At 57.0% G+C, this 25401-nt stretch overlaps 8 protein-coding genes across 8 annotated transcripts; 6 read left to right on the forward strand and 2 right to left on the reverse strand.

The window, feature by feature from the left end:
- Nucleotides 1-903: 903 nt before the first annotated feature.
- LTHEOB_5801 (Sugar transporter) lies at nucleotides 904-2654 on the reverse strand (the record flags this gene model as incomplete). Its single annotated transcript, XM_035514987.1, has 3 exons — nucleotides 904-1637; nucleotides 1691-2323; nucleotides 2417-2654. 3 exons carry the CDS (start codon nucleotides 2652-2654, stop codon nucleotides 904-906), a joined length of 1605 nt encoding a protein of 534 aa, XP_035373493.1.
- Nucleotides 2655-7833: 5179 nt separating this feature from the next.
- On the forward strand, nucleotides 7834-8983 carry LTHEOB_5802 (2-dehydropantoate 2-reductase; the record flags this gene model as incomplete). The annotated part of the gene is made up of 3 exons (XM_035514988.1): nucleotides 7834-8032; nucleotides 8087-8745; nucleotides 8804-8983. The coding sequence occupies 3 exons, from the start codon at nucleotides 7834-7836 to the stop codon at nucleotides 8981-8983; spliced, it is 1038 nt and encodes a 345-aa protein (XP_035373494.1).
- A 783-nt stretch (nucleotides 8984-9766) lies between these two features.
- On the forward strand, nucleotides 9767-11086 carry LTHEOB_5803 (Phytanoyl- dioxygenase; the record flags this gene model as incomplete). Its single annotated transcript, XM_035514989.1, has 4 exons — nucleotides 9767-9940; nucleotides 10034-10396; nucleotides 10605-10820; nucleotides 10901-11086. The coding sequence occupies 4 exons, from the start codon at nucleotides 9767-9769 to the stop codon at nucleotides 11084-11086; spliced, it is 939 nt and encodes a 312-aa protein (XP_035373495.1).
- A 733-nt stretch (nucleotides 11087-11819) lies between these two features.
- Nucleotides 11820-13287, forward strand: LTHEOB_5804 (Histidine acid phosphatase; the record flags this gene model as incomplete). Its single annotated transcript, XM_035514990.1, has 2 exons — nucleotides 11820-12461; nucleotides 12526-13287. The coding sequence occupies 2 exons, from the start codon at nucleotides 11820-11822 to the stop codon at nucleotides 13285-13287; spliced, it is 1404 nt and encodes a 467-aa protein (XP_035373496.1).
- A 2123-nt stretch (nucleotides 13288-15410) lies between these two features.
- On the reverse strand, nucleotides 15411-16543 carry LTHEOB_5805 (Survival protein SurE-like phosphatase/nucleotidase; the record flags this gene model as incomplete). Its single annotated transcript, XM_035514991.1, has 3 exons — nucleotides 15411-15477; nucleotides 15528-16465; nucleotides 16532-16543. The coding sequence occupies 3 exons, from the start codon at nucleotides 16541-16543 to the stop codon at nucleotides 15411-15413; spliced, it is 1017 nt and encodes a 338-aa protein (XP_035373497.1).
- Nucleotides 16544-17652: 1109 nt separating this feature from the next.
- On the forward strand, nucleotides 17653-18519 carry LTHEOB_5806 (Short-chain dehydrogenase/reductase SDR; the record flags this gene model as incomplete). The annotated part of the gene is made up of 2 exons (XM_035514992.1): nucleotides 17653-18421; nucleotides 18482-18519. The coding sequence occupies 2 exons, from the start codon at nucleotides 17653-17655 to the stop codon at nucleotides 18517-18519; spliced, it is 807 nt and encodes a 268-aa protein (XP_035373498.1).
- Nucleotides 18520-20437: 1918 nt separating this feature from the next.
- Nucleotides 20438-22468, forward strand: LTHEOB_5807 (Chitinase 1 precursor protein; the record flags this gene model as incomplete). Its single annotated transcript, XM_035514993.1, has 2 exons — nucleotides 20438-20901; nucleotides 20953-22468. The coding sequence occupies 2 exons, from the start codon at nucleotides 20438-20440 to the stop codon at nucleotides 22466-22468; spliced, it is 1980 nt and encodes a 659-aa protein (XP_035373499.1).
- A 1254-nt stretch (nucleotides 22469-23722) lies between these two features.
- LTHEOB_5808 (uncharacterized protein) lies at nucleotides 23723-25317 on the forward strand (the record flags this gene model as incomplete). Its single annotated transcript, XM_035514994.1, has 2 exons — nucleotides 23723-24225; nucleotides 24357-25317. 2 exons carry the CDS (start codon nucleotides 23723-23725, stop codon nucleotides 25315-25317), a joined length of 1464 nt encoding a protein of 487 aa, XP_035373500.1.
- Between the last annotated feature and the right edge of the window lie 84 nt (nucleotides 25318-25401).

Here is a 25401-nt window from a genome sequence, read left to right on the forward strand (position 1 = left end):
TAAACCAAAAGGACCAATCCGCAAAAAAGTGGACCGACCTCATAAGATCGACGGAGATCTCGCCGGTGGATGTGCGAGATGGTAGCGTGGTGTCAATCCAAAGATCTAGATTTGTGGTGGTGCCATCTAGTGTGGAGAGCCGCGCGAGAAAAAGTTTCGGGCGCTAAGAGAACCCTGACGTGCGGGGAAGCAAGGTCGATGATTCGCACGGTACGCTAATCCAAAAAGGGAAATTTCAAGCAGCGAGTAACGCCGAGGTTCCAACGGAGGCGGCGCGCCAGAGCGACTGGTGAGACAAAGAATCTGAGCCTTCCCAAGGAAAAAAAAAAGTTCGTCGTTAGAAATCTGTTATCCTGCTTGAGGGGATAGCTGAGTCCAATGCCCGGTTATGTCTGTGCACGAGTTTGAAAACTTAATCTCTGGCTGGGCGTCTAGGCATTCGCTTCCACTGCCCACGGATGAACGGCATGGATAGCGTCTTCTACGGCTTCAGAGGGCTTAAATTTCTGTAGCCTACTAGGCGCCGAGGCTTGGACCGGCAAGTTTAACGCATGTGATTTGAAGCCAAAGGTAATGTGCGGTGAGAAACGCGTCAGTACCACTCGCGTACGCAAATTCAAACGCCCTTTCTCCTCCCACCTTTCTCAGAGCCGACTGTAGTGGCTGCCGTGGAAGTCACTGAGAGACGCGGTATTGGATCTCGTAGGAGTAGGATATTGATTTGAATTGCGCCACGTGCTGTATGTGGCATATCATTACAACTAATAAAGCTTCATCTTATCATCCTGTCATCCACAAGCCCCAAATCCAATCTCTTTCGAACTTTGGATCATGCTTAATATACCGTCCAATCACAACCTTTCCACCCCCTCCCGTATTCATTTTTTAAAGAAAGTTTCTTTCTTACACCTTCGCCGCCTCCTCGACCCGCTCGGGGCTGTGCTCGTCTCCCCGCGGGCCCTTCTCCACATCGCCGCGCTCCAGCGCCTTGGCGCCGCCAAGCTCCTGGTGCGTCTTCCACGCGGGGATGCCGATGTACTTGATGCCGCGGTCGTAGTCGGTGAAGATGTCCTCGACCTGCTCGAGCGTCTTGCCCGCAGTCTCGGGGAACATGAAGAAGACGTGGACAAACATGGCAACGCAGAAGACGGCGAAGACGATGTACACCTTCCACTTGATGTTGACGAACGCCGGAGGCACGAAGTAGGCCAGCGCGAAGTTGAAGATCCAGTTGGCAGACGTCGCCAGCGCGACACCCTTGCCACGGACGCGGAGGGGCAGGATCTCGGGAGGGTAGATCCACGAGACGGGACCCCACGTCGGCGCGTACGAGGCGACGAAGAGGTACGAGCAGGCGATGATAGCCTTGGAAGCGGGACCGCGGACCTCCCAAGAGGCCTCCTTGATGCCGTTGACACCATCCGGTCCGGCGTAATGGCCGTACGAGGCGAGAATACCGGCGTTGGCGAAGAGCCAGGTCATCATAAGGCAAGCGCCGATCAGGAGCGTCGGGCGACGACCCCAGCGGTCAACGTACAGCAGAGCAGGAATGGTCATGACGACGTTGATGACGTATTGAATCGACGAAGAGACGAGCAGAGTGTCTTCGAGACCGGCCATGGTGAAGACGTACGAGACTATGGTTGCAAAGTCAGACATTTGTTCGCAATTCCTATTGAAGACAACTTACTGTAGTACATCATGACGTTCATTCCGGTCAGCTGCGACCAGACCTGGGTCATGATGGCAATGTGGGTGCGGTTGATCATGTTGGGCTTGATGAGCTCCAAGTAGCTAACATCGGCGTTCTGGCGCTCGAACTCGACGATGGCCTTGATCTCCTGGAACTCAGTCTGCACGAAGCGGCTGTTGCGGTCGCCGTGGCCGTGCACGAGAGTCAGCACGTTCTCGCACTCCTCCCAGCGGTCCTTGCGCGCGAGCCAACGCGGCGACTCGGGCAGGAACAACATTCCGAACAGGAGCAGAACGGCCGGGATGGCCTGCAGACCCCAGGGAATGCGGAAGGCGGCGGTGCCGTTGATGAAGGAGGTGCCGTAGGAAATGTAGAACATGATCAGAATGCCCCAGGTGATGGCCCACTGCTGGGCGCCGACGACGGCACCACGCTTGGTGGGAGGCGCCAGCTCCGAGACGTAGACGGGCACCTGAGCAGAGCAGATGCCGACGCAGAGACCGTTGATGAAGCGGCTAGCAACGAGCATGCCAATGTTCTGCGATGCGGCCATGATGATGCAACCAATGATCCAGATGCAGCATCCAATCATGATGGCGGGCTTGCGACCCAGCATGTCGGAGAGGAAACCTGCAAAAGAGCGTTAGCACGACTGTCGGGTTGGTGGGCGGGCCGCATGCGGAAAGGCGGCGAGACAGCCCACCGGAGCGTGGACCAACGTACCGGAAGCGATGGCGCCGACGTACGAACCACCAGGCATGGCGGCGGTGATGCCACCCTGGACATCAGAGTTGGGGCCAGCACACTTGTTGTTGGAGTTCATGCCGCCCTGGTTGAAGTAGCAGAGATACTGCTGGGTCGAGATGATGGCCGACATGGACGAGATATCGAAACCGAACAGGCCACCGCCAATGACGGCGATGGCCGTGATGAAGTAGATGTTTCCGATCTGGTATCCCATGGTGGGCCAGATGTGGTGTTGAGGTCTGTCTGGGGGGAGGAAACAATCGCCCGCGAGGTTTGGGTCCTCTTTCTGGCGATTCCACGCTGGTCAGTGCAACGATGGGATGAAAGGAAACGACGGCGGGAGGGCGGCGCGGGTTTATAAAGAGCAGGTGGCCATGGGTGAAAGCGCGTTGGACGCGATCAGCATGCAACCCGGCAGCGGCGCACCTGTAACGCTCGCCGGCACATGACAAGGCCTGGGAAATGCGAAGGAATGGGACGGGCAAGGCGGACCCCGGTGCCCCAGGCCCCAGGCGATCGGCCCAGTGCCCCCGGCCGGCAGGCTTCCTCCACTGGAGAAAGAGTGGAGCGGCGCAATCCCGGGCGCAAAAAAGCTCGCATACCGTCGCACCCCGCACGCGCCCAATCACCGCCGAGCCGCGAGCGATGCTGGCCTGACGGGTGGAGCGCGGTGCTGCAGTTTTGGCAAGCTCGCCGGTGGCTTGCGGCCAAGGCCAATCACGTCGGCGGCTTGCGATCCTTCGAACAAAGACCTAAGCATGTCAGCTGCTTCGACTTCGTTTCGCCGCATCAAACCTTCTCCGCGCCCCTCGCTCTCGCTACTCTGCCCCGCGGGGCGGACCCCAAACCCGGCCAGGCATCGCGTCGACGAGCCCGCCGTCTGGTCGTTCCCAACCGGATCCTCTCCTCCCTCGCTCACCGCCCGCGCCACGTCCCTTCGTCTGCGAGACGAGCATGATCCGCAACACTCGGCGGAATTTAGCGCCTCCGACTGACTCTTGCACGCACGCCCTCGGACAAGCTTCCACCGCCAAGCGCGGGAAGGCGAAGAGGCGCCGCAGCACGGCATGTAACGTCGCTTCCGGAGCCGGGGTCAGCGAGGAAAAAATAAAAAAGAAGACGCATGGGCGGTCAGCCAAGCGGAGCGCAAGAAACGGCTTGTGTTCATGGCGCAACGCCAGCCCGCGCGCCGCATCGCCGCATGAGGACGCCACCCACGCGTGCCTAGGCTGCCGTGCGCAAAGCGAGCGGGCACAGGAATAACCGTCAGCGTCGTCTGCTCGGCCGGCCGACCGGTCACCTGCACACGAATCACCGCTGTGCCTCTCAGCCCGGTCTCCAGACACGTCTGCTTAGTGGCTGAACGCCTCTCTACCGCTCTCCTGTCTGTCGTGCCATCCGCCTTCGGGTTGCTGACACGCGACATTGCCGTTAGCGGCCATTGTCTGCCTTTGCCTGCCCCGTGTGCCTTTTTTCCCACGCTCTTCGCTGTCAGACGTCAGTGCTGGACGTATTGCTCCGGCCTAGCTCGGCCTGCATTTTCCCGAATCTACCATCGGACTTCCCAACGCAGGAACAAACCCGTAATTTCTTCACAGAAGCCCGACGAATTTTTTTTGCTGCCATGTGGATAATCCCACCGCGGCAATTACACGAGCCCCTGTTGATTCCCGGCGGTGGAGTCCCCGGAGGACGGCTGTCCTCGAAAGCCGATATCCCGGGTCGTGGTCGCGGCACTTGCCTTTGCCTCCGTCATCAATCTCCCCATTCCAATCTCTCCTGAATCTTGGATGCCCGTATCGGTGCCCGCAAGCGAAGCGGAACCTCCAGGCGACCAGCGGAGACGTGTCCAGCCCAGCCCAGCCCACAGAAATCCCTTCACCGCGCCGCGCCCGGCAGCGACCTCTTCGATACGCTGAAGTGCGTGAGAAACTGGTGATGAGCGAGTGTCAGCAGGACTCGAGTTCACTCCTTCGATGGCGTCCGGTTGCGGTACGTTCTAGCAGTTGCCTGGCCATTGCCTTGGCGCATGCGATGGCGTGGCGTGGCACAAGCACGACCATGCGTCCGGGTGCGGTGCGTCGAGGCCGCATTCCTGGTGGAAGGCGGGTGGGCGGGTGGATACTGCTGTCTGTCGGGTTACACTGCAGCTTTTGCCGCCGGTCGCGACAGGCCCGTCGGTGTTTTCTCGCGTGATTCCCCAGGTCTCACCGCGTCTCCGTGGGGTCCCCGGAGAGCCGTCAATGCGCCCCGCCAAACACGGGCGACCGCACACCTCCAACAAAAGTCAGCGCCAGCGCAAAACAACGCATGCTGACCCCAGGAACCGGGCATCGCTGTTCTTCGAGAAGCCGACTAGAACCAGCGTTGCATCGACACCTCAGCTGCCCACCATCAGGCCCTGTCCAGCTGTCAGCACGAGCTATTGTTGTAAGTCATAATGGCACCTCGCCCTTGCACACGGTTTCAGCCATCTGTCACAGCATCGCGCGCACCAACCAGCTTTCTTTCGTGGCTGACGTCGATCCGCGCCCGCTTTCCCTGACCACATCGTGCCCGAGGGATCGCTAGCGTTTGGCGCCTCTCCCAGGGCCGTGTCCAAGGGTCCTTGGCTAGCCGCGGCGCCCGCCCAACGAGTTTGCGGGGAAGGAATGCTGTGTGCCCGTCAGCCGCTCCTTTGCTTCACGGTGCGCTATCATCCTGGTAAGCACTGGGCCGAGACAGCCTTCGCCACCTGCTTTTGGCCTGCTTGCGCACAGCTTGCACTTGGCTGAGAACGGGCTGTCGGTGACCGGAGAGCAGCTGCACCGATGCTTGAAGCTTTTTCTCGGTCGCGATCGTTCCCGGTCCGTGTCGAGTGCGTGCGGGGTAGACCAAAATAGCGTACTGTTCTCATCAAGTAGCTCCTCGAAAACGATATCTCGAAGAAAATGTCAGAATCCCTGTCCCGCGCTCCCAGAAACGGCAATGTTCACGGAATCCAGAGCGTTCGAGACAGGATAATCGATGGACGCGGCTGCGGCTCCAATCAGTCGATCACGGGCAGCGTCTTTCTCTAATCCGGGGTAGTGCAGGGTAAACAACGCGCGGCAAAGCGGGGCAGGGCTTGCGGTATACCGGGGGGCACCTCACTTGGAACGATCCCGCGTACCGATTTCCCGCCCGCGCGCCGAGTCTCGGCCCTCCAAGAATGCAGGAAAAGCTTGGTGCGGGAATGGCTGAAGAGATCATCTTCGTTGTTGCCTCCACACATTCAGAGGCTTGTGCCTGTGCGTTCTTGCGAGTCAACGCAGTCTTGCCGTGCTGAAAAGCCAAAGCTTGGCTTCGGGAATCCTTCTGCCGAAAAGGTCAAGGCCTAGCCGGCTCACCACGGACGGGACTTATGTCAACCATGTCAGATCAACATTATCCTTTGTTCTCAACATCATCCCTGCTTTCTTCTTAGACCCGTTATTCGTGCAGGCGTTTCGTCTTCCGTTCTTCGAGAGCTGGTCTCGGCGACCATGGAGTTCGGGGTAGCAAAGCGCGAAGTGCAGTTGGTGGCGTCCGCCAAGTGAATGATTTAACCGTATGTTTACCCCAGCTCCGCTGTAGGCGCCCGCGTTTGTGGAGATGTGGAGATGGCGGGGTTGAGGCAAGAGGTGCTTAACCGTCCCGCTGCCATGGACGCGGTCGCCAGCCGCTGCCGCTGCCCGTTCGTCTGATCGGCTGACGCACGTGGGAGATCCACCGGGAACCGGGTACTAGGTTGAAGGCGTACAGCTTCTGGCAGAATGCTTTTTCAAAATGCTTGGCGGCCATAGGGCTGAAGTTGACGAAAAAATGGAGAAACGGGGAAGAGCAAACCTTGAGACAAAGTCCAATGGATGTAACAAGGATCGAATCCATCAGTATTATCATCGTTTGTAACTTTGGGAAATTTTGGAGAAAGAAAATAAGCTTTGCAAAAACCATCGATGCCTTGCTAAGGCCAATCATTTCGTCTCTTGTCGTGAATACTTTCTCGGAACGTCGGCTCGGGCACAATTCGTCTTGCGTTCTCAGGCATTTCTTTTCGAAGTTCTTCTTGCTTTTGCCCTCGTTTCGATCCTCATTCCTGTCCCCCAGTTTTCCACGGCGAGCTTCCCGTCCGCTAGTGTAGCGACGGTATCTCATCTTCGCATCCGGTACTCCATTAGAGCCTAGACTCAGGCTGCTCTGCCGTACTCCAGAAGGATTTCGTGGCTTGCACACGGTATGAAGACAGAAACATGCGATCTCCTGACGTGGCGCGCGCCACAGCCGTCTTTTAGCGAAGGTGGATCGCTTGGTGGTGATCTGTCAACTGTTGCACCTCGAAGACGTGGATTGCACTGTCGCAACATGCATGCATCGATCAGGGCCGCTGAAAGTCGGCGTTGCGAAATGTGATTGAGAATGGTGAGGAGATGAAGAGGGAGCTCAGAGTTTGTCGATGTGGGTGGAGACCTGGCGTGAGCTCTCGAGCTGGCCGATTGCGGCAGGAGAATGACGTCACTCTACTTTTCCCTTTTCTCCAGACTACATAGACGGTGCAGGCTCTTCTAATTATGGCTTCGCAAGCACCTGGGGTACTGTCTATAATCTGACCGTCTCCAAGACTGCATGGTCCCAAGCAACGCGCAATCGCGGCAATACGGAAATGTACCTCGTGACCGGTTTCTCTCGCGCGGTAAAGGACTTGGCCAAGACAGCTAGTGTATATTCTTTAAGCCTCTCTTGCGGGGAAACCCATAACCATGGTCGTCAAATAAACTAGGTGTTGCGAGGAGCACCACCAAATCCTAACCCGGAAAGGCCGTTCGGGTGATGAGCAATAAGCCGAAGCAAGGGGCGACATCGGCGCTGAATTATCCCAGGAAGCGGGGCAATGCGATTGGCCAGATGACAACGTATGGAGCCGACACTGCATTTGCCAGGACTGGCCGGGTCGAAAATACAAATTCCTCTTAGATATGAAGACGGCGTCAATGTCGGTATAGCTGGCCGGGTATGTAATCCCCGAGTTATGAGAGGGACGGGGAGCAAGAGTGGGAGCGGGGTACTTGGGCTGTCCCGCACTAGTCGATAAGGCACGATAAGGAGCTCCCCTTCCTCCCCAACACGACAGAACACGTCTCGCCCGCATCGGTATCGGCCTGTAGCTCGACGGCTGTGTGTGCGCCATCCCGTCTCAAGCGGCTAAAGATCCACACACGACGCAGGGCACCGGCAGAGCTCTCCCGACGCTAGCCGGTCGCGATGACTTGCTCCACCGACATGACCTACTCAATTAATTTCTCGACAATCGCTGGCGCCTGAGAGCTCCCTTCGCATTTCTATCTCTCAACGCGCCGCCCTTTCAGTCCCTCAACACACATCTCACAACAACAGCAATGGGTTCCGAAGCAAAGGCAAACGTTCTTCTGGTCGGTAGCGGCGGCGTTGGCACCATTGGTGCCCTGAACCTCGAAGTCGGTGGATTGGCAAGTGTCACTGCCGTCCTGCGGTCAAATTACGATGCCGTCGTGAAGAATGGCTTCCACATCAAGTCCTGCGACCACGGCACAATCACCGGCTGGCGGCCATCCAAGGGTACGATTGCTCCATTTCCCCGTAGACCTGATAACTCACTCACCCGTTCCGCAGTCGTCAAGAGTGTCCCCGACGTCCAGAAAGAAGGCCTCAAACCTTTTGACTACATCGTTTGCACCACGAAGAACATCCCAGACGTGCCGCCGACGCTCGTCGATCTCATCACCCCTGCCGTCACACTGGGCCACACAACCATCGTGCTTATCCAAAACGGACTCAACATCGAGAAGCCCCTCTTCGCAGCATTCCCGCAGAACGCCGTGCTGTCGGGCGTCAGCATGATCGGCTCGCACGAGGTCGGCCACGGCATCATCGAGCACGACGACAACGACCAGGTCATCCTGGGCGCCTTCCGCAACCCCAATCTCGATCCGGCGCTGGAAGACAAGGCGGCCCAGGACTTCGTGCGCATCTACAGCGCTGGCGGCAAGACCGAGTGCGAATACACTCCCAACGTCGGCTACAGCCGCTGGCGCAAATTGGTGTACAACGCGTGCCTGAACTCCATCTGCGCTATCACCGGCCTCGACACTGGCCGCATCCGTCTGGCTGACTGCGGCATCGATTACCTGGTCCGCCCGGCGATGGAGGAGATCCGGGCGGCGGCGAAGGCGGCAGGACATGAGCTCCCTGCTGATGTCGCAGATACAATGATCAATGTCGATCCGTTGACCATGTATCTGCCGCCGAGCATGCTGAACGACTTGCGGAAGGTAAGCATTTGCTAGTGAGAGATACTCCTGGAAGGCATTCTTGCTGACACATGATTAGGGCAATTTCATCGAGGTCGAGAATATTCTTGGTGAACCTCTGCGAGAAGGCAAGGCTATGGGCGTGCCGATGCCTACATTGAACGTGCTGTATGGGATGTGCAAGGCCATTCAATGGCGGACAAAGGAATCGCGAGGTTTGGTGAAGATTCCGCCGAAGGGAGACTTCGTCGCAAAATGATAGTCCTGTTTTTCAGCAATAAGACAAATAGAATAACGACGCATAAATCTAGAGTGAAAGAATTCAATGTTGGCTTTGATGAATACGAAAAATCTCGTATCTGCGACGCTGGTGCATCGAGCATCTCTGTCATTGTAACGAACAGCCAGAGTGACTCATAGAATCTTCACTGCTCAACAAAGCGATCATACCTGGAAACGGCATCGGAGTCCGCAAACCGAAGCAATTTATGAAGTTCTGCAGATTCTCAGATAAGATATCGAGGCATCCAATGGTGAGGAGTGGGGTAGTCCGGCAGAGCGGTCAATCGGCTATGACTGGAATATTCTCCCACCTCCCACCTCCTTGCTAGCTATTGTTGCGCATTTCTATACCGTCTTCAGAGCCACGCAGCTGTTCGATTATTGAAGTTGGACTTCGTGTATATGGTTAATTGGCCATCTCTATTGCCTTCCCCCCGCCATCGCGTTCATATCAGCCCCGTCGCTTGAGCCTTCCTTTTCGGATCTGCTGGATAATCGCGGGGATCCTGGGCGCATGCAGATCATGCAGCAAGAGTGTGGGGACTTCCTGGTTCTTGGCCTTATCCCGATAAGGCCATAGCTTCCTAGAAATCCAGTCAGACTTGACTCACCTCGATACGCAGATAACGGTCGGACAGATAGGTGCGCTGTAGCAGTGCATATAAACACTGAGAGAATAGCATGGCTGGATTCAAAGCAACCGTTGCCAGCACTTTCCTTGCACTCTTCTTGGAAATTTTTCAAGCTCCATACAGCAAGGATGCCGTCAGCTGTTCCTGTCGTCCAACGCATTGACGCCTCGGAACCAGAGGCTATCATTGAGGCGTTGAAGAAGGATGGTGGCGTCATCATCAAGAACTTCACTACTCCAGAATTAGTTGACCAAGTCAATGCTGAGACGCAACCGTACCTGCGCAAGGATAAGCCGTGGAAGGTCAGTTAATTGATCCCTCTTTCATTCCACCACTGCACATTTTGAATGCCCTAAACATCCAAATTTTCAGACCATACTCACCAGCCAGAATAGGGCGCGCTCTTCCCGCCAGAGACCCGCCGCTGCACACGCCTGGTCTCGCGCTCACCGACGGTCCGCAACCACTGGCTGGTGCACCCGCTGGTCTCGCGATTGACGTCGCACTTCCTGTCCAAGGCGACGCACTGCTGGTACAATGATGACCGGCACGAGTACACGCTTTATCCCATTCTGTCGAGCAGCATGACGCTTGAGTGCAACCCGGGTGGCGCAGGTCAGCGGTTGCACCGCGACGAGAAGGTGCATCATGGGTGGCGCGACGACCAAACGGCCACTGGTTATCGCATGGGCAGTGACGTGATGATGGCTTTCCTGATTCCTGGGACGCAGACGACGCCGGAGAACGGGGCGACGGTGGTGAGTTTTTACATTTATCTTCCTCAACTACCATTTTCCTCTTTCGTCTTGTGCCACCCGAACTGTGCATTCTTTTTTCCTGCTTCATTGCCCCCCTCAGCTCTCTTGTAGTCTTTTTTTCTCGATCGAGAGGAGAGTGTGACACTGCGAAATGGGAAACTTTCTCCTTGCGTAGCTGCGGTGTCAATGTTGAACGAATGAAATATAGCTGACTGTGAATTCATGCAAGGCTATTCCTGGCTCTCACCTCTGGGGCATGGAGCGCCACCCGAAGATGGAGGAAGCGGTACCAGCGACCATGATGCCCGGCGATGCGTGGTGCCATCTAGGCGGGCTCTACCACGCAGGCGGCGCGAACAAGACGGCAGACTGGCGGCGACCAATGCACTCTATGTTTTTCTGTCAGAGTCATCTGCGCACCGAGGTAAGTGTTTCACATCTTGGGCCTTGGCAACGTCTTCGTTGGCACTTTTCTTCATGCTGATTGTTTCGCGTGAATCACAGGAAAACCAGTACTTGATCCACACCAAGGAGGAAGTGGCTTCGTGGTCGCGCGAAGTGCAACGAGTGATGGGTTACGACATTTCGAGCCCCAATCTGGGTTTTGTTGATTTCATCACGCCGTACAAGTGGCTGACAGGAGATTACAATCCGGACGAGATTGACGATTTGGACCCAATTAAGACCTAGGGTCCTGGAAGAGTGGAGACGCGTTGATTTGGCCGTGCACGAGGTGTTTTAGGCGTTGTAAATGCCGATTTGCTGGTTGTCAGCCCTTTTAATCTTGGGGGAAATGTCGAAGAGCAACATGGCAGGATTTGCGGATGTTTCAGGTCGGTTGCATCATTCCTCTCTGGACTCGCAGCTGCGCGCGGTGAGCGGAGGCCTCCTCATATCAGGCTTCAGATAGGTCAGATCGGAAATCTCGAAGATGGTCATCGTCATCTTGTTCCTGCGCTTTGTTGTGGTCCCGTTTCTAATTCAAGACATTGCCAACGCATCGCCCGTGCTCCTCACCCGACGCAATCTGGCTTCGAGAAAACCGGTCTGGGGCAGCGGGAATGCCATCATTCGATCCGAGACAGCCGAGTAGCGGGTGCGGGCAACACTAAGAAACCTGTCATCCAATGTCGATCGCTGCCTGTTCCTCCACGCTCCGGCCGACTCGGTGATAGCTGCCAAGGCGGATGCTAAAAAAGCTTAGCTTGGTACGTCATCACCCTGCTCCGAGCTTACGGCCCCAGCGTCCACCATGTTTATGAAAACGCAGGTGCGTCCTAGAGCACGACTGCCTCCTGCAAGTCGAGAAAGAAGGACTTTCTGCCGGCAAGGAGAAGGGCCATTTCGATTGCTCACCCATCCGCATCCGTTTGCAACAAATCGATCGTAATATCTCTAGAACGGGAAAGAGAAAGACTTCGAAATGCACACCTCTCTCCTTGCCCTCTCCGTCCTCTTGGGCGCCGTCCAGGCCGGTGGTGGCGGTCAGAACATTCTTTACTCGCCCGACGACTACGAATTCGACCCGCTCGAGCACCTTGCCGGCATCGCGCCCTACTTCTCGCCGCAGGACCCGCCGCTCTCGCCCGCGCCTCCGCAAGGCTGCAACGTGACACGCGCCGCATACCTGGTGCGCCACGCCGCCATCTACGCCAACGACTTCGACTACGAGTCGTACATCGAGCCCTTCACCGAGAAGCTCGCCAACACCTCGGCCGACTTCTCGTCCTCCCAGACCCTGTCCTTCCTCTCGACATGGCACGACCCCATCGACGAGGACCGTGACATGGAGCAGGTGACTAAGATTGGTACGCTGGAGGCCATGTCGCTGGGTGTCGAGCTGGCGCGCCGCTATCCGACCTTCGCCACGCCCAAGAAGGTGTGGACGTCGACGGCCGAGCGTACCGTCAAGAGCGCGCGCGCCTTGATCAGCGGCTTGGACCGGACCAGCAACATGAGCGCCCTTACGCAGATTGCTGAGGAGAAGACGACCGGTGCCAACAGCCTGACGCCCTACAAGGCCTGCTCGGCCTACAGCTCGTCGCGCGGTAGCGAGCAGTCATCTGTAAGTTCTCCTCTCAACCTCACCCCCAAGTCATCACCCAGCTTGCTGACAAATGTCAAACTAGGCCTTCCAGAAGAAGTACACCGCTCCCATCATCGCCCGCTTCAAGGCCGAAGTCCCTGGCTTCAACTGGACCGCCTCGGACATCTACGGCATGCAGCAGCTCTGCGGCTACGAGTCCGTCATTCGCGGCACCTCGCCCTTCTGCTCGCTGTCGCTCTTTAGCCCGGACGAGTGGCTGGCCTTCGAGTACACCAACGACCTGATGTACCACCACAACACGGGCTACGGCAACCCCGTGTCAGGGGCCATCGGCTACCCGTGGCTGAATGCGACGGCCGCCGCTCTCGCCTCGTCGTCCACCAACAGCTCGGGCGCTGCCCAAGACCTGTACGTCTCCTTCACGCACCGTGAGCTGCCGCCCACGGTCCTCGTCGCCATGGGCCTCTTCAACGGCTCCGCCTTCACCGGCACCAACAACCCCAACGCTACTATGCCCACCGACACGGTCAACCACCGCCGCGCCTGGAAGAGCTCGCACATCCTGCCCTTCCTCACCAACATCGCCATCGAGAAGATGTCGTGCGACAGCTACGGCTACGAGGACTCGAGCGATGCCGAGTACTACCGCGCTCTCGTCAACAGCAGCCCCCAGCCGCTGCCCGGCTGCGTCGACGGCCCCGGCGAGAGCTGCGCCGCGAGCAGCTTCGCCCAGTGGGTGCAGGAGCGCGGCCAGATGGTCGGCGGCTTCACGGAGGCTTGTGGAGATAGCGGCGAGGAGTCGAGCGGAGGGGACGTGTTGAGCATCTATGATGATGCTGAGTGAAAGGAGATGATGCTGTAATTTATGAATTAATGACGAAGTCCTGGTAATAAGAAGCCTTGTACATATACCCTCGACATGGAGAAAGTTTGCAACGTGATCGGACAGCATCTGTCTACCTTATGACATCGGGTGTTGACGCTCAGTGGATCGATCAGAGGATGCTCACGGTTGACTTGGCAGCCACTTGCCCTCACGGTACTATAGACCCTCAAAGCACTGTTCATGTATCCGGGGTAAGCTCAGAGCGAGCATTTATCGAGAAAGCGATGCGACATTGGGAGATACCCACCAGAAGTACAAACCGATTGAAACAGCACGAGCCCCCTCCAAAGTACGAGAAAGCCATGCAGTTACCAATAAAACAATTCACACAAGAATCCAAAAGAACGTCTCTCCAACCCGAGTAATGGGACCGATCAGATATCCCCAAGCCAATTCCACAAGTCGTCACATTTCTCATTCGGCCGGTCATCCCAAGACCTCGCGTCGAACTCGTTCGTGCCTCGTCGTCAGTTGGATTGGCTCGCCCGCGTGCACCCCGAGAGGATCGTCATAGACTCCAATCAACCTCTCGGCAGCACTGTTACTCATGGTCTGCTCTGCGTTCGCCGCCGTTCAGCCGGGCTGCAGGGTGAAACCGGGGCGCTTTGGTGTTGCGACACGCCACTTTGTACCTCCCCAGCCCAATCTTGAGTCTCTATAGAATAGCGTCGGAGCTGATCTTGAAGAAGATTCTTTTTCAAGTTTTTGACTGCACTTGGGGTCGGCATCGAAATCTCAGCGTTGTTCGAGTGGGATGTGGTTGTAATTGGCTGTGTAGGACTGGACTTCAGCTGCTCAGACTGTGACTCGGGCTGTGACTCGGGCTGTGACTCGGACTGTGACTCGGACTGAGTGTCGAACTGTGCCTCGATCTCTGCCTCGATCTCTGCATTGAACTCTGAATCGACCTGTGACTTTGATGCAAGCCAGGGAAAGAGTGGTAGACAACAGCATTTGAGCCAAGGTGTCATGATGAAAGGAGTAATGTTGCTGTGTAGTGATCAGAAACGAGCTAGTGGCGGTGCTTCGTGGTAAGCACAAGCCATGAAAATTCAATGGGAGACGATTATGAGATGGCTGGTGGATGAAAATGTTGTTGATGATGGAAATTGTGTTCCAGAGAAGAGGAAGAATAACTGTCGGCATGGAGCTGGCAGCACCCCATGTTCGCGACCGAAGGCGCGGTGAGCGAGCGCTTGTGCGGAAGGTATGAGTGTGCCGCATCACAGCGAAAGGCGCCACTATGAATGCGGAGGGCGATGACCCATGACGTGACTTCTCCATGGAAACGGCCACCTTTATGGGAGGCGCGCCCTATCCTCAAGTAGGGTGAAGTTCAAAGCACTGAAGATGTCATGAATGGTCGTATAACCGTTGTACTTTGAGAGAATGCGTGTGGGTATGAGGATAAGTATATGGGGACCACACGACTGAGACTCACACAGACGCATCAATCACCGCTCCTCATGCTTGATATCTCTGAGGACTTCACCACCATAAGGTAGGCTAAGGGCCCGTGAAGTGGATAACAACGTGGCTTCCACAGATTTGACTCCCCTAAGTCCAGATTTTGACCCTCCTAGGAATATGACTTATAGTAAACGTGTTTATTAGCTTGCTCACGCTTACGCTACTAGAAGTAATTCTACTAGTCATAGGTGGTAACTGCGCGCGCAGTAATAGTAGTGGTAATACTATTGGTAGTGGTAAATGCGTTGGTGGTGGTAAATATGTGGATAGTGGTAAATGCGTTGATGGTGATAAATGCGGGTGGTAGTGGTGATTAGTGGTGGTAAATTCGTTGTCAATTAGTGGTTAGTGATTTTGTTAGTGGTGCTCTAAGATAGGACTTAAGATCTCCATAATTCAGGCGTGAAAGGATAGGTAAGTGAAGATCCGAGAGGAGGGGAGGGGTTTTTAAATTCTAGATTTGGGGGAGTTAAATTTGTACGAGCCAACAAGATAACGAAATGCAGAAAATCAGGGATTTGTGACTTTTTACAGCGGGTATATTTGAACCACAAGCAGTGATGCAACTGTGAAATGATGGCATCACGCTTTTCTTACTTAGCCACGGTTTTCTATATCTGCAATTCACCCTTGTAGTCCGCCGAAGCATGCATAAAGTTGGCCCGCAGTGGCGTTACACTATTCGAGTCAGTACTCACACAGCGACATCTAGAGAAAGAGCAACGTACCTGGTGAATCCATTCTTCACAGCCCAGCCGTCATTGCCCGGCTCACTCCTCTCCACGCTGTCGTAGACGTCCTTAAATTTAGGTGCCCACTTGAAATGCATGTGGTTGTATCTCGCATGCGGAGTTACCGTTCCGCTCTCAGCAGAGCTGCTTCCGCCGTTTTCTGCCCGCTCTTCCTCTTTCCGCAGTTCTCTCTCAGCCTCGGCCGGGCCGTCGTCTTCGCTCTCTGGCACAAGCACCTCCTGGAAGCAGCTTCCACTTGACCAAGCATTCTGAAGCATATCCGTCCACACGGTCTTCTTCTTGGTCACGCCCGCCTGGAGCGGCACGTTGACGGTGTACAGATGGGCGTCCGAGCTCCAGTTCGCGGCCAGATGCTCAATCACCTTGACCGCCTGCTCGCACGCTTCCGTGATGATGGTGGCGTCGTGGTTGCGGTCGAAGAAGGCAAAGCTCAGCGCAATCGAACGCTTTCCGCACACAGCACCCTCCATGGCGCCGCCAATGGTTCCGCTGCTGAGCGCAAACACGGCCGTGGTATTTCTGCCATAGTTCGGGCCCGAGACGATCAGATCGATGGGACCACGGTCGCGGAAGTAGTGGTGCAGGCCGATCTGAACGCATGACGCAGGCGTGCTGTCGACGAGCACCCACTCCTCGGCGGACGATGAGGAAGGCAGCGGGCGCGAGCTCGTCGTTCCGGTGTTGGGGTAGCGAGGGGTGCCATCTTCAGAGACAGGGAGAGTGGCGGGGATGGGGTCCGGGCGGAAGTAGGTCGGACGGATGCTGTGGCCGACGATGTGCGCCTTTCCGATCCATGAGCGTTGGACGTGCGGCAGCACGACGGAGACGACGTGGCCGTGGGCTTGGAGGGCGGCGATGAAGGGGTGCACGTAGGGCGAGGAGTCATTTGACGGCGGCCCGTCGTCGTTGGTGACCTGGGGAGGATGCCCTTGTCAATGAGGTCTGCGGCGTGTCTTGTGCGGGGTGACGGGAAGGCTTACGAGAATGTGCATATTGGTGGCTGCGGTGGTGTTGCTTTTGCGCGGGCGAACGTCGCCGATTGCGGACGGCGTCGGGTGCCTGAGGGGAGAGCTAAGGAGCACCCCTTGTTGCAAGTTCACAGCCTCCACACGGCGGTGAGAAGCGGAGACCAGGAGGCAGGCGGCACAGAATGAAAGATGGGCGGAGGGCTGGGCCTGGAGGATGGCGTTGGTGGGAGCAATGGATCACGTCAAGGCGTGGCGTCGCCATCTCGGCGTTTGATGTCCCGCCGCGTTCAGCTGCGCGTGCCAACGGCGTGCTAGGCGCTGCGTGGCCTAGGTGGGCATGTGCGGAGGTGCTGGCGACACGGCCGGCCGCGATGCACGAGGAATTGAGGCTCCCGTGGCCATTGGCTGGCGATGGCGAGCTTGCGCAGAGCTGCTGCTGGGTGCGCTGGCCTGGCGAGGGGCGCAACGCTAGGCGATAAGATAAAGTAACCCCCGGGCCCGAGCGCGTGGCAGCTGTGTGTCACTTCCCGTAGGTACCAGTCTTCACATCGCAATCGTTCCTGCAGTCGGAAACTAGATCCAGCCTCACCCCCCTTCGGAGTCGTTGTTGCATTGCCCCGCTCTTTGCCGATGGCGCATGCACTCACATCAGCGTCGGAATTGCTAAAAACACCATGGCACAGGCCTTGGCCTGTCGCAAATGCTCACAAGCCCACTTCCGCCCCACGTCTCAGCATCCAGCGCTGACGTTGTTGACCAAGTCGGCCAATCGCACTCTCGGTGCCTGCAAACGCCGACTGGAACGATTCCAGAATTGTCTTGGGGCCGGCTCTGGGGCTTAGCGAATGCTGCTCCGGACTCGATGGCGGGGATCCGACTGCGCGCGCGTCGCGTCTTCCCGAGTCCGCAGGGAACTTTTTTTTATCGTCGCAATTTATATAGTCCTTCAATGGCCTTTGCAAAATATTCTGCTTTCCATCTCGGAGTCTATTAATCCTTTGATCCGTCTCGCAACCCTCTCGTCCTCCCTGCTTCGCTCTGCAACCAATTTCACCACTTTATATCCGTATGTTGTCCCAACAGCGCCCAGTTTTCTGGCTATTTTAACCCCACTACTGCAGAATCTCGCAAATATGGTCGTCGCCGTTCCTACTGCCAGCCTTGAGGGCAAGGTTGCTCTTGTCACTGGTGCCGGCCGTGGCATTGGCCGCGGCGTTGCTCTTGAGCTCGGCAAGCGCGGTGCCTCCGTCATCGTCAACTACGTCTCCTCCAAGGGCCCTGCCGAAGAAGTTGTCAAGGAGATTGAGTCCTACGGCAATGGCGCCAAGGCCGTTTCCATCCAGGCCGACGTCTCCAAGGTTGCTGAGATCAACCGCCTGTTCGAAGAGGCCAAGCAGGCATTCGGCAAGCTCGACATCGTCATGAGCAACTCTGGCACCGAGAGCTGGGACAAGACATTGGAGATAACCGAGGAGAAGTACGACCAGGTCTTCAACCTCAACACCCGCGCGCAGTTCTTTGTCGGTCAGGCTGCCTTCAGGCACCTCGAGGACAACGGCCGTCTCATTCTCATGTCCAGCATTGCCGCTGGTCTGCTCGGTGTCAAGGACCACGTCCTTTACAACGCCAGCAAGATGGCTGTGATCGGCATGATCAAGTCGTTCGCGACCGACTTCGGTGTGAGAGGCATCACTGTCAACGGTGTGGCTCCTGGCGGAATCAAGAGCGACATGTTCACCCAGAACGCATGGCACTACATCCCCGGCGGCACTCCCGACTGGTCTGCTGAGAGGATTGAGGGACTTATGGCCGACCACTGCCCGCTTGGTCGGTGTGCGGTGCCACAAGACGTCGCCAGGGTGGTCGGCTTCCTGGCTAGTGAGGACGGCGGATGGGTCAATGGTTAGTCACCGAGAAAGTTGTTGTTGGTTTCTGCATAAACTAACTGATGTCATCACTTAGGCCAAGTCATTACCGTCTCCGGCGGTTCCTCGCAATAAGCGTATTCAACAATTGGAGGACGAGATGTGATTCGCTTTTACTTCGCTTCGCTACGACGACTTTATAATGATTTACTTTCGAAAGCATGTTGGCATGTTGGCATGTTCGCGTTGGAAAGAGAGAGAAAGAATATTGAGTTTTGCGGAAGATACCCCAACATAATGGCGGTCATCTGTTCACGGTCGAAGAGCATCAATTGATTGTTTATCAAACATCATGGCATTTTCCTGGCGACATATGAGTGCACTCAGACCCCTGCATGCCCTCTAAACTTCGAAAGAATATGCAGAGTATTTACTGACGAGTTGAACGGGCTCGATAGCCACCAGTCACCTTCCAACCCTCACGCATGTCGTCTACCATCGACCACCCAGAAGTTCTACTTACAGCCAAATTACAGACCTCAATAGTGAGCTTCGAGTTTGGAACACTAGTGACGACGGCTAGGAAGACTCCGGCGGGCCAAGTAAACTGTCTCGGTCCGGGATCTATTTCCGGATTGTGCGAGGGAAAAATTAGTGTACATACGATGTCGTCCTGTGGAATAGTAGCCTGTCTGTCCCGCCGCTATGAGTTTTCGGTCTCCCCTCGACGCTTCCGGCAACCTTTCCCGCTCGTATCGTCATCGAACGCCGGCCACCAACATTACAACTACATTTACACATGGGCAACCCAGAAAGAAACAGCTACACGCGCTGTGGCCAACTTGGACACAATGTATTTAAGGTGATCAGTGAGGGGGAGCCGGGCATCAGCTCTCCAGGCAGGAGCTGAACATGCCTCGTAAACTGAGTTCCTGTGGGATACGGTGCAGGGTGTGCTGCCAGCATAAGACGGCGACAAAATGCTGACGCGATGTATATTGCCGCAAAACGCGCGGACGTAGGACTCTGACGCGTCGGACCCCACCTGGACGTTGATATTGGAGCCGGTGGTGTACAAAGGCGGTACGGGCGTGAGACTCGATGATGACTGCGAAGGTTACGCGGGAGATGGCGAACATGAGACAGATGGAGGATGATATATCGGTCCCAATGTTTCATGGACATTTTACAGAGCAGCTGGTCAAGGAATAGTGGTAACCGAATACCAAGTGTTCAAGCTCCCTGTCTTCGGCATGCCGTACAAGCGGCAATCTGATTGGTTCAAGGGCGATGTCCATCGGAGCGACCGGGTCTAAAACTAGCGCTTCCGTAGTCTCGTCCATGAAACAGCTACCCGACTCATCATATCCGGTCCGCTACGGATGTCCTGGGCGCCGAAAGTGCGCAAACCAGCGACTGTAAGACGGCTGGCTTCCTATGAGGATGTCCTGGAGTACAAAATCGCGCCTAAGACGATTCCGTGTCCGGCCCGCCTCGGCCGCCGATCGGACCCTCGAAGTCTCAGGCGGTGTGCAAGGGTAGCGCACCTCTGAGCGCTGCAAATGGGGGCGAGATTACTGTGCGCAGCCGGCCGGAGTCCGAGCACAGAGTATAGGCGGATACAGGCTGAAGAGGCTCTCATGCCTCGATGGTGAGGACCATGGAGGCCGGGGCAGTGGATGTATTTCTTTGATTATTTTGCGCCAAGCGGGATTGGCTGCACGACGACAATCCGGGATCGCCCAGGCGGCGATGGGGGCGCTTCTGCTTCCTATAGGCTGGCCGGTTGCCGGGCCGCTGGGGGTTTCCGCGACCGGCTATTGCAGGCATCGGTGCTGGGGCGAGGAGCAGGTGCGAGGGAGCAGGCGATGGATGACGCAGACTCAAGTTGCGCGGGCAGGCTCGAGCCGGCGCCCCTCGGAACTCGATCCACGTCGCTGCCTTACCTCCCTCGAGCTCGGCAGAACTAGCGCCGGAGAAGACATACGCGCCGGGCCGTATTACGCCTCCATCATCCGACCACCCCAACTCCGAGCACCCTTCAAACCACCAAATGCCCCAACTCGACCCAATGCAGGCGGCCCCTCCCCAGCCCCAGCCACTCGCCACGCGCTCGGCCACCGCCTGCATTCGCTGTCGCCGTCAGAAGACAAAATGCCTCCACGATGACAACGGCCAGCCGTGCCGAGGCTGCGTCAAGGCCCAGCAGCAGTGCGTCTTCCCCGGCAAGGTCCCGCGCGCCCCGAGGGCCCCCGTCATAGCCGGCCTACCGCCTCTCGCCAACACCCCAACCGCTGCCACCGCCCAGCATCCCCAGGTCCAGCAACCCCACAAAGATGCCTCGCTCCCGGACCGCTCGGATCAGCTTGAGCTGCACCCGAGCCACGTCCAGGATTGCGAGCGCGCCCTCACCCTGTGGCCCTTTCCCTGCTTTCACCGCCCCGGCTTCATGCGCCAGCTGCGGGAGGGCCATCTCCCGCAGACTTTGAATTATGCCGTGCTGTCTTCAGGTGCTAGGTAACGCCCCGTATCCCCTTCTGGTGCAGGAAGAAGCTCACATCTCGTCAGGGCGTCGCCTGGCCTGATCCGCCATTTCGGCTCTCCTGGAGGTGCCTCCGAATTCTTCGCCGAGAAGGCTCAGGCAAACATCATCTCCAGCATGGATTGCCCTTCTGTTCCCGACGTGCAATCACTCTGCCTGCTTGCTATGCACCACTGGGGCTCCGGCCGTGGTATTCGAGCCTACGTTTATCTCGGCATGGCTGCCCGAATGGCCCAAATGTTTCTGCCGCAAGCCACCTCCCACGACGAAGACTTCGTCGCAGCTGAGACTGCTCGCCGTACCATTTGGACCTGCTTCATCATGGATCAATTTTTGTCGTGTGGAAATGGACGTCCTGCCTCCATCCGTGCTGAAGAGCTGCAAATCCAGTTGCCATGCAGCGAGGACGACTTTCACTTCGGGAGTGCGGTGACAACGCCTACTCTCAGTGGTGAAATACCAAGCTACGCTTTGCTGAATTGCCCCAAAGCCGATGTTGGAGAGTTCGGCCACATGATCCGCGTGTCAATTCTCTGGCATCGCGCCGTCTCTTGGGTGATGGATCCACCCGCCGACGAGCAAGATGACAACGAATACCATGCAATTATGGCAGCTCTCCACCAATGGGCGAAATCATTGCCATCACGCCAACAGGATACGCCGGGCAAAATTGACCTCCACATCCAAGTCGGAAACGGCTACTCCTTCGCTTTCACGCATAGCGTGCACTACTGCGCCCTCATCTTCCTTGCCCGCAAGCAGCTGCACCGCATGGGCCGCCGCACCGGAGGACGCGACACCGACGCCGATGTCACCGCTGTCATCGATATAATTGCACATGCTGCTCGGCGCGTGACGGCGCTGATCACGACACTGGACGCCGATGCGAGCTTCATCAACGGCGGTGCTGACGCCGGTGTGCCGCCCCCGGCATATCCCATCGTCGTCCTCTTCGCTGCCTATACCGCCGCCTCGACCGTCGCCAACATGACGCTCAACGGCGTACCCATGCCTACCGGCGATTCGCAGCATCACGGTGGCATACCCGCTCCTCTTCTCAATGGCGCTGGCGGCGCGGAAGAGGCGAACGCAGCCGCCCGTAACGTCGTTGCTCCCGTCCTCGATATTATCCGGAAGTCGGCTTCCGTCTGGCCGCTTGCTGAGCGCTGGCACTCGGAGCTAAGCCGGCTGTCGGGGAGGCTGGACACGCGCGGCAGCGACGCCAGTGCGACGCATGAGCGCCACGACAGCCATCACCCGCCTCTCTCTAATGCGGCCGTCAATGGCGGCAGTCCGCAGCAGCAGAGGCAGCAGCTTCCGCCTGTCATCAATGGCGACGGCATGAAGAATGTAGGTCCGACGCTACCACCGCTGCAGCAACTGCAACAGCAGCAGCAGCAGGAGGCAGAAGATAGCAAGCTTGCACCAGTCAAGGAGAGTGAGGAAGCGGCAAGCGAGAGAGATTCGAAGGCTTTCGATGAGCATCTCAAGGGATTGGGAGATTTGGCGACATTTTTGGGGACCGGCGGGGTCAGGTTCTGAGGGGCCACGGGCATGGCATGGCCTTTCTGTTTCGTGTTCTTATTTCCCTGAGGAGCGACCTTGTCGTGCAATGCGGTTGCGGAGGATCATGAGCACAAATAAGCGATGGTGTTATGGGAGTATTCCATTGCGCATTGGTATGGACGGGGAGTTGGCGTTATGCGGAATTTAGGGGAAGGAGAAAAAAGTGGAACAGGAGAAGCAGTTATATGTGGTGTTGATTTGTACGAGGGCGTAGGAGCTGAGACCTGCACTACGTACGGTCTGGAGTGGACGTGAGAAAGTTATAATCTGCCATTATAACTAGTGTCATGGCCACTAGCAATAATCTTATGATAAGTTTACTTGTCTTGACAAAGAAACGGGAGCGGCGACGATTCACTCAGAGCATTGCTCTTTTAGTCCGAGTCCCATCATGATCTTGGGATGCGAGGGAACGGCCGTACACCATTATTCGCTTCGTAATTTTTTTGCACGCTTTGTTCCCCAGGCAGCGGAAGAGAAACGGGAGAGATGAAGTGAGGAAGGGCAAAAAGAAGAGCCCATTTTACACCGAGCACGGTGGATTTAATGACTGATGAATCTTCACTTATCGCCTTTGACGTTCAAATCATTTTTACATACCCAAAATCCATCTTTGTTCGTGATACCATACAAATATGCTTGAATGGTTACGTCAACCAGGTCCGAGGGCTCGACGTTCCTGAAACCTAGTTTGCGAGTACATAAATAAAGTTAGGAAACCGCAGTTATGAAGATGATTGACCAACCAAAACTTTTTTTCTAACAAAGTAATGTGTAAGGTATGAATATGTGGCGCTGCTATAGTCTCCCCCGCATGAACGCACGCACCCCCTGCTGTCGATCCGCCACGCACGCGAGAAAGCTTCCGGCTCGCGAGAACTCGGCGCGTCTCCCCCCCGCGTCTCAACCATCCCCCTCCCTCTTCCAGCCGCCTCAACCTTGCATAACTTCTGCCGTTCGGTTCGATTCTAAACAATTAACACGGCATTGCAATCCATTTCATTCGCATTGACTGCGCAGCACGCTAGTCTTGCTTTCCTGCCGAACAAAAGCTTAACCGACATACCGTCTCGTCCTCCGCGCTGGCCGCAAACCGCGACACATCCCTTCTACGACAATTCGCCCGCATCGGACCAATTGGATACTCACTCGCATGCATTTTGGATACCATAACTTCCACTACAGAGCTTACACACGTCAGCACACATATACATATACGTTAGCCCGCCCATGGCAGCAAGCACAATGCCCGATTCCGCTTGGCGCTCGCTGCACGAGACGCACCTAGCCAACCTTCGCAGCCACCGCGCGCTGCTCGACCACCTGGCCAGCCTTCATGGTGGCGCTCACGCCAACCCGGAGCTCGACGCGATGCGGGCGCGCGCCGAGCGCATATGGGAGGATGCTGTGCGGGCCGGGGAGATCATAATGGGCGTCACAAGCGATGCTGAGATGCCGACACCGGCTTCGTCGAAAGATCGGACAAGGAGGATATCGAGTGGGTTGGAGATATCGGCGCCGGGAAGCCCAACTGCCGGCAGGGAAGCAGACGAGGATGGCGGTGTGGCTGACGGGGAAGAGGAAGACGAGGAGGTGGTGGAATTGGAGGAAGATGGTGCGGCGGACGTGGATATGGACAACAGGGTGGACAGCAGCAAGCGCATCGTCGTGGCAAATATTCCGCCTGGTGCGGCGGCGAGCGACGTCTGGCAGCACCTGAGCGGGTACAATCCGTACGTCTCTCACTTCCTCCTCTCTCGCCCTCTCCATTTTGGCATCGGAAAGATGGATCTCTGTGCCGGAATCGTGTAGGAAGAACTGGGGAAAACGAAAAGCAGAACTGACGAAAAGCCCACCCTTTCAGTATCAAATTCAAGAACCCCATCCGCCCGCCCAAGCGCTCCGAAATCCACGTCTACGCCCTCCCAGCCGGCCCCGCCCACACCAACGGCTTCGCAAAGATCGCCCTCCGCTCCGCTGCCGCCGCCGCGCGCGCCGTCCGCGACCTCGACGGAACGTGCTTAAGAGCACACCACATCAACAACCAACGCAATCTTAGTAGTAATAACGACCATGGCCTCATCATCCGCCGCTACCGCGCCACCGCACCGACGACGGGTACCGACGACGACGTAGCAGGGGCCCGAACGAAGAACAAGAAGCGCTTGCGGCGCGTCTCGTCTGGAGAGCATCTGGCACAGCAGCAGCAGCAACGGGACAGCAAGAGGCAGCGCATGGACAACGCCGGCGATGAGCGCAGTGGAGCTGCTGCTGCTGCTGCTGCCGCCGCTGCCAACAACGCGTCGGCCAACGCCCCCGCCACGCCCTCGTTCCCATTCACCTTCACGGCTATTCTCACGCAGGCGCCGCCACCACCGCCACCGCCACCGCCGGCGGTCGAGCAGGAACCGGAGTTCGAGGATATCAGCGCCGAGGTCGAGGCGAGGCTGGCGGAACAGGCCGCCAGGCGCGCGGCGGTGCGGCAGAAGATGGGCGCCGCCTCGACGACGGGGAAGAGGCGGAGGAGGTCGGTGGAGGATGCGTCAAGGCAGGTGGGAATGGAAGAGGAAGACGAGGCGGCGATCGCGGGGATAGCGGGGATGGTGCTGGTGGATAGGAGACCGCGGAAGAGGATGAGGGAGGGGATGGCGGTGGAGGCTGAGGATGGTGCGGCGAAGCAGCAGCAACAGCAACAGCAACAGATGAACGGGGGTCCGACATCGAGGGCGAGGGGGAGGAAGGATAGGAGGAAGGCGGTTAGGGAGAGGGGAGAACGGGTGGATGAGAGTCCGCGCCCGGCGAAGAGATCACGGAAGAGTATGTGAGTGGCATGCGGAGTAGGTTTATGGAGAGAAACTAAACCGAGTGGGGGCGTTGGCATTCTGCCAGTCGCGAGCGAGCGAGACACG

Source organism: Lasiodiplodia theobromae (genome assembly GCF_012971845.1).
Source record: "Lasiodiplodia theobromae strain AM2As chromosome Unknown scaffold_16, whole genome shotgun sequence".
NCBI classification, from domain to species: domain Eukaryota; kingdom Fungi; phylum Ascomycota; class Dothideomycetes; order Botryosphaeriales; family Botryosphaeriaceae; genus Lasiodiplodia; species Lasiodiplodia theobromae.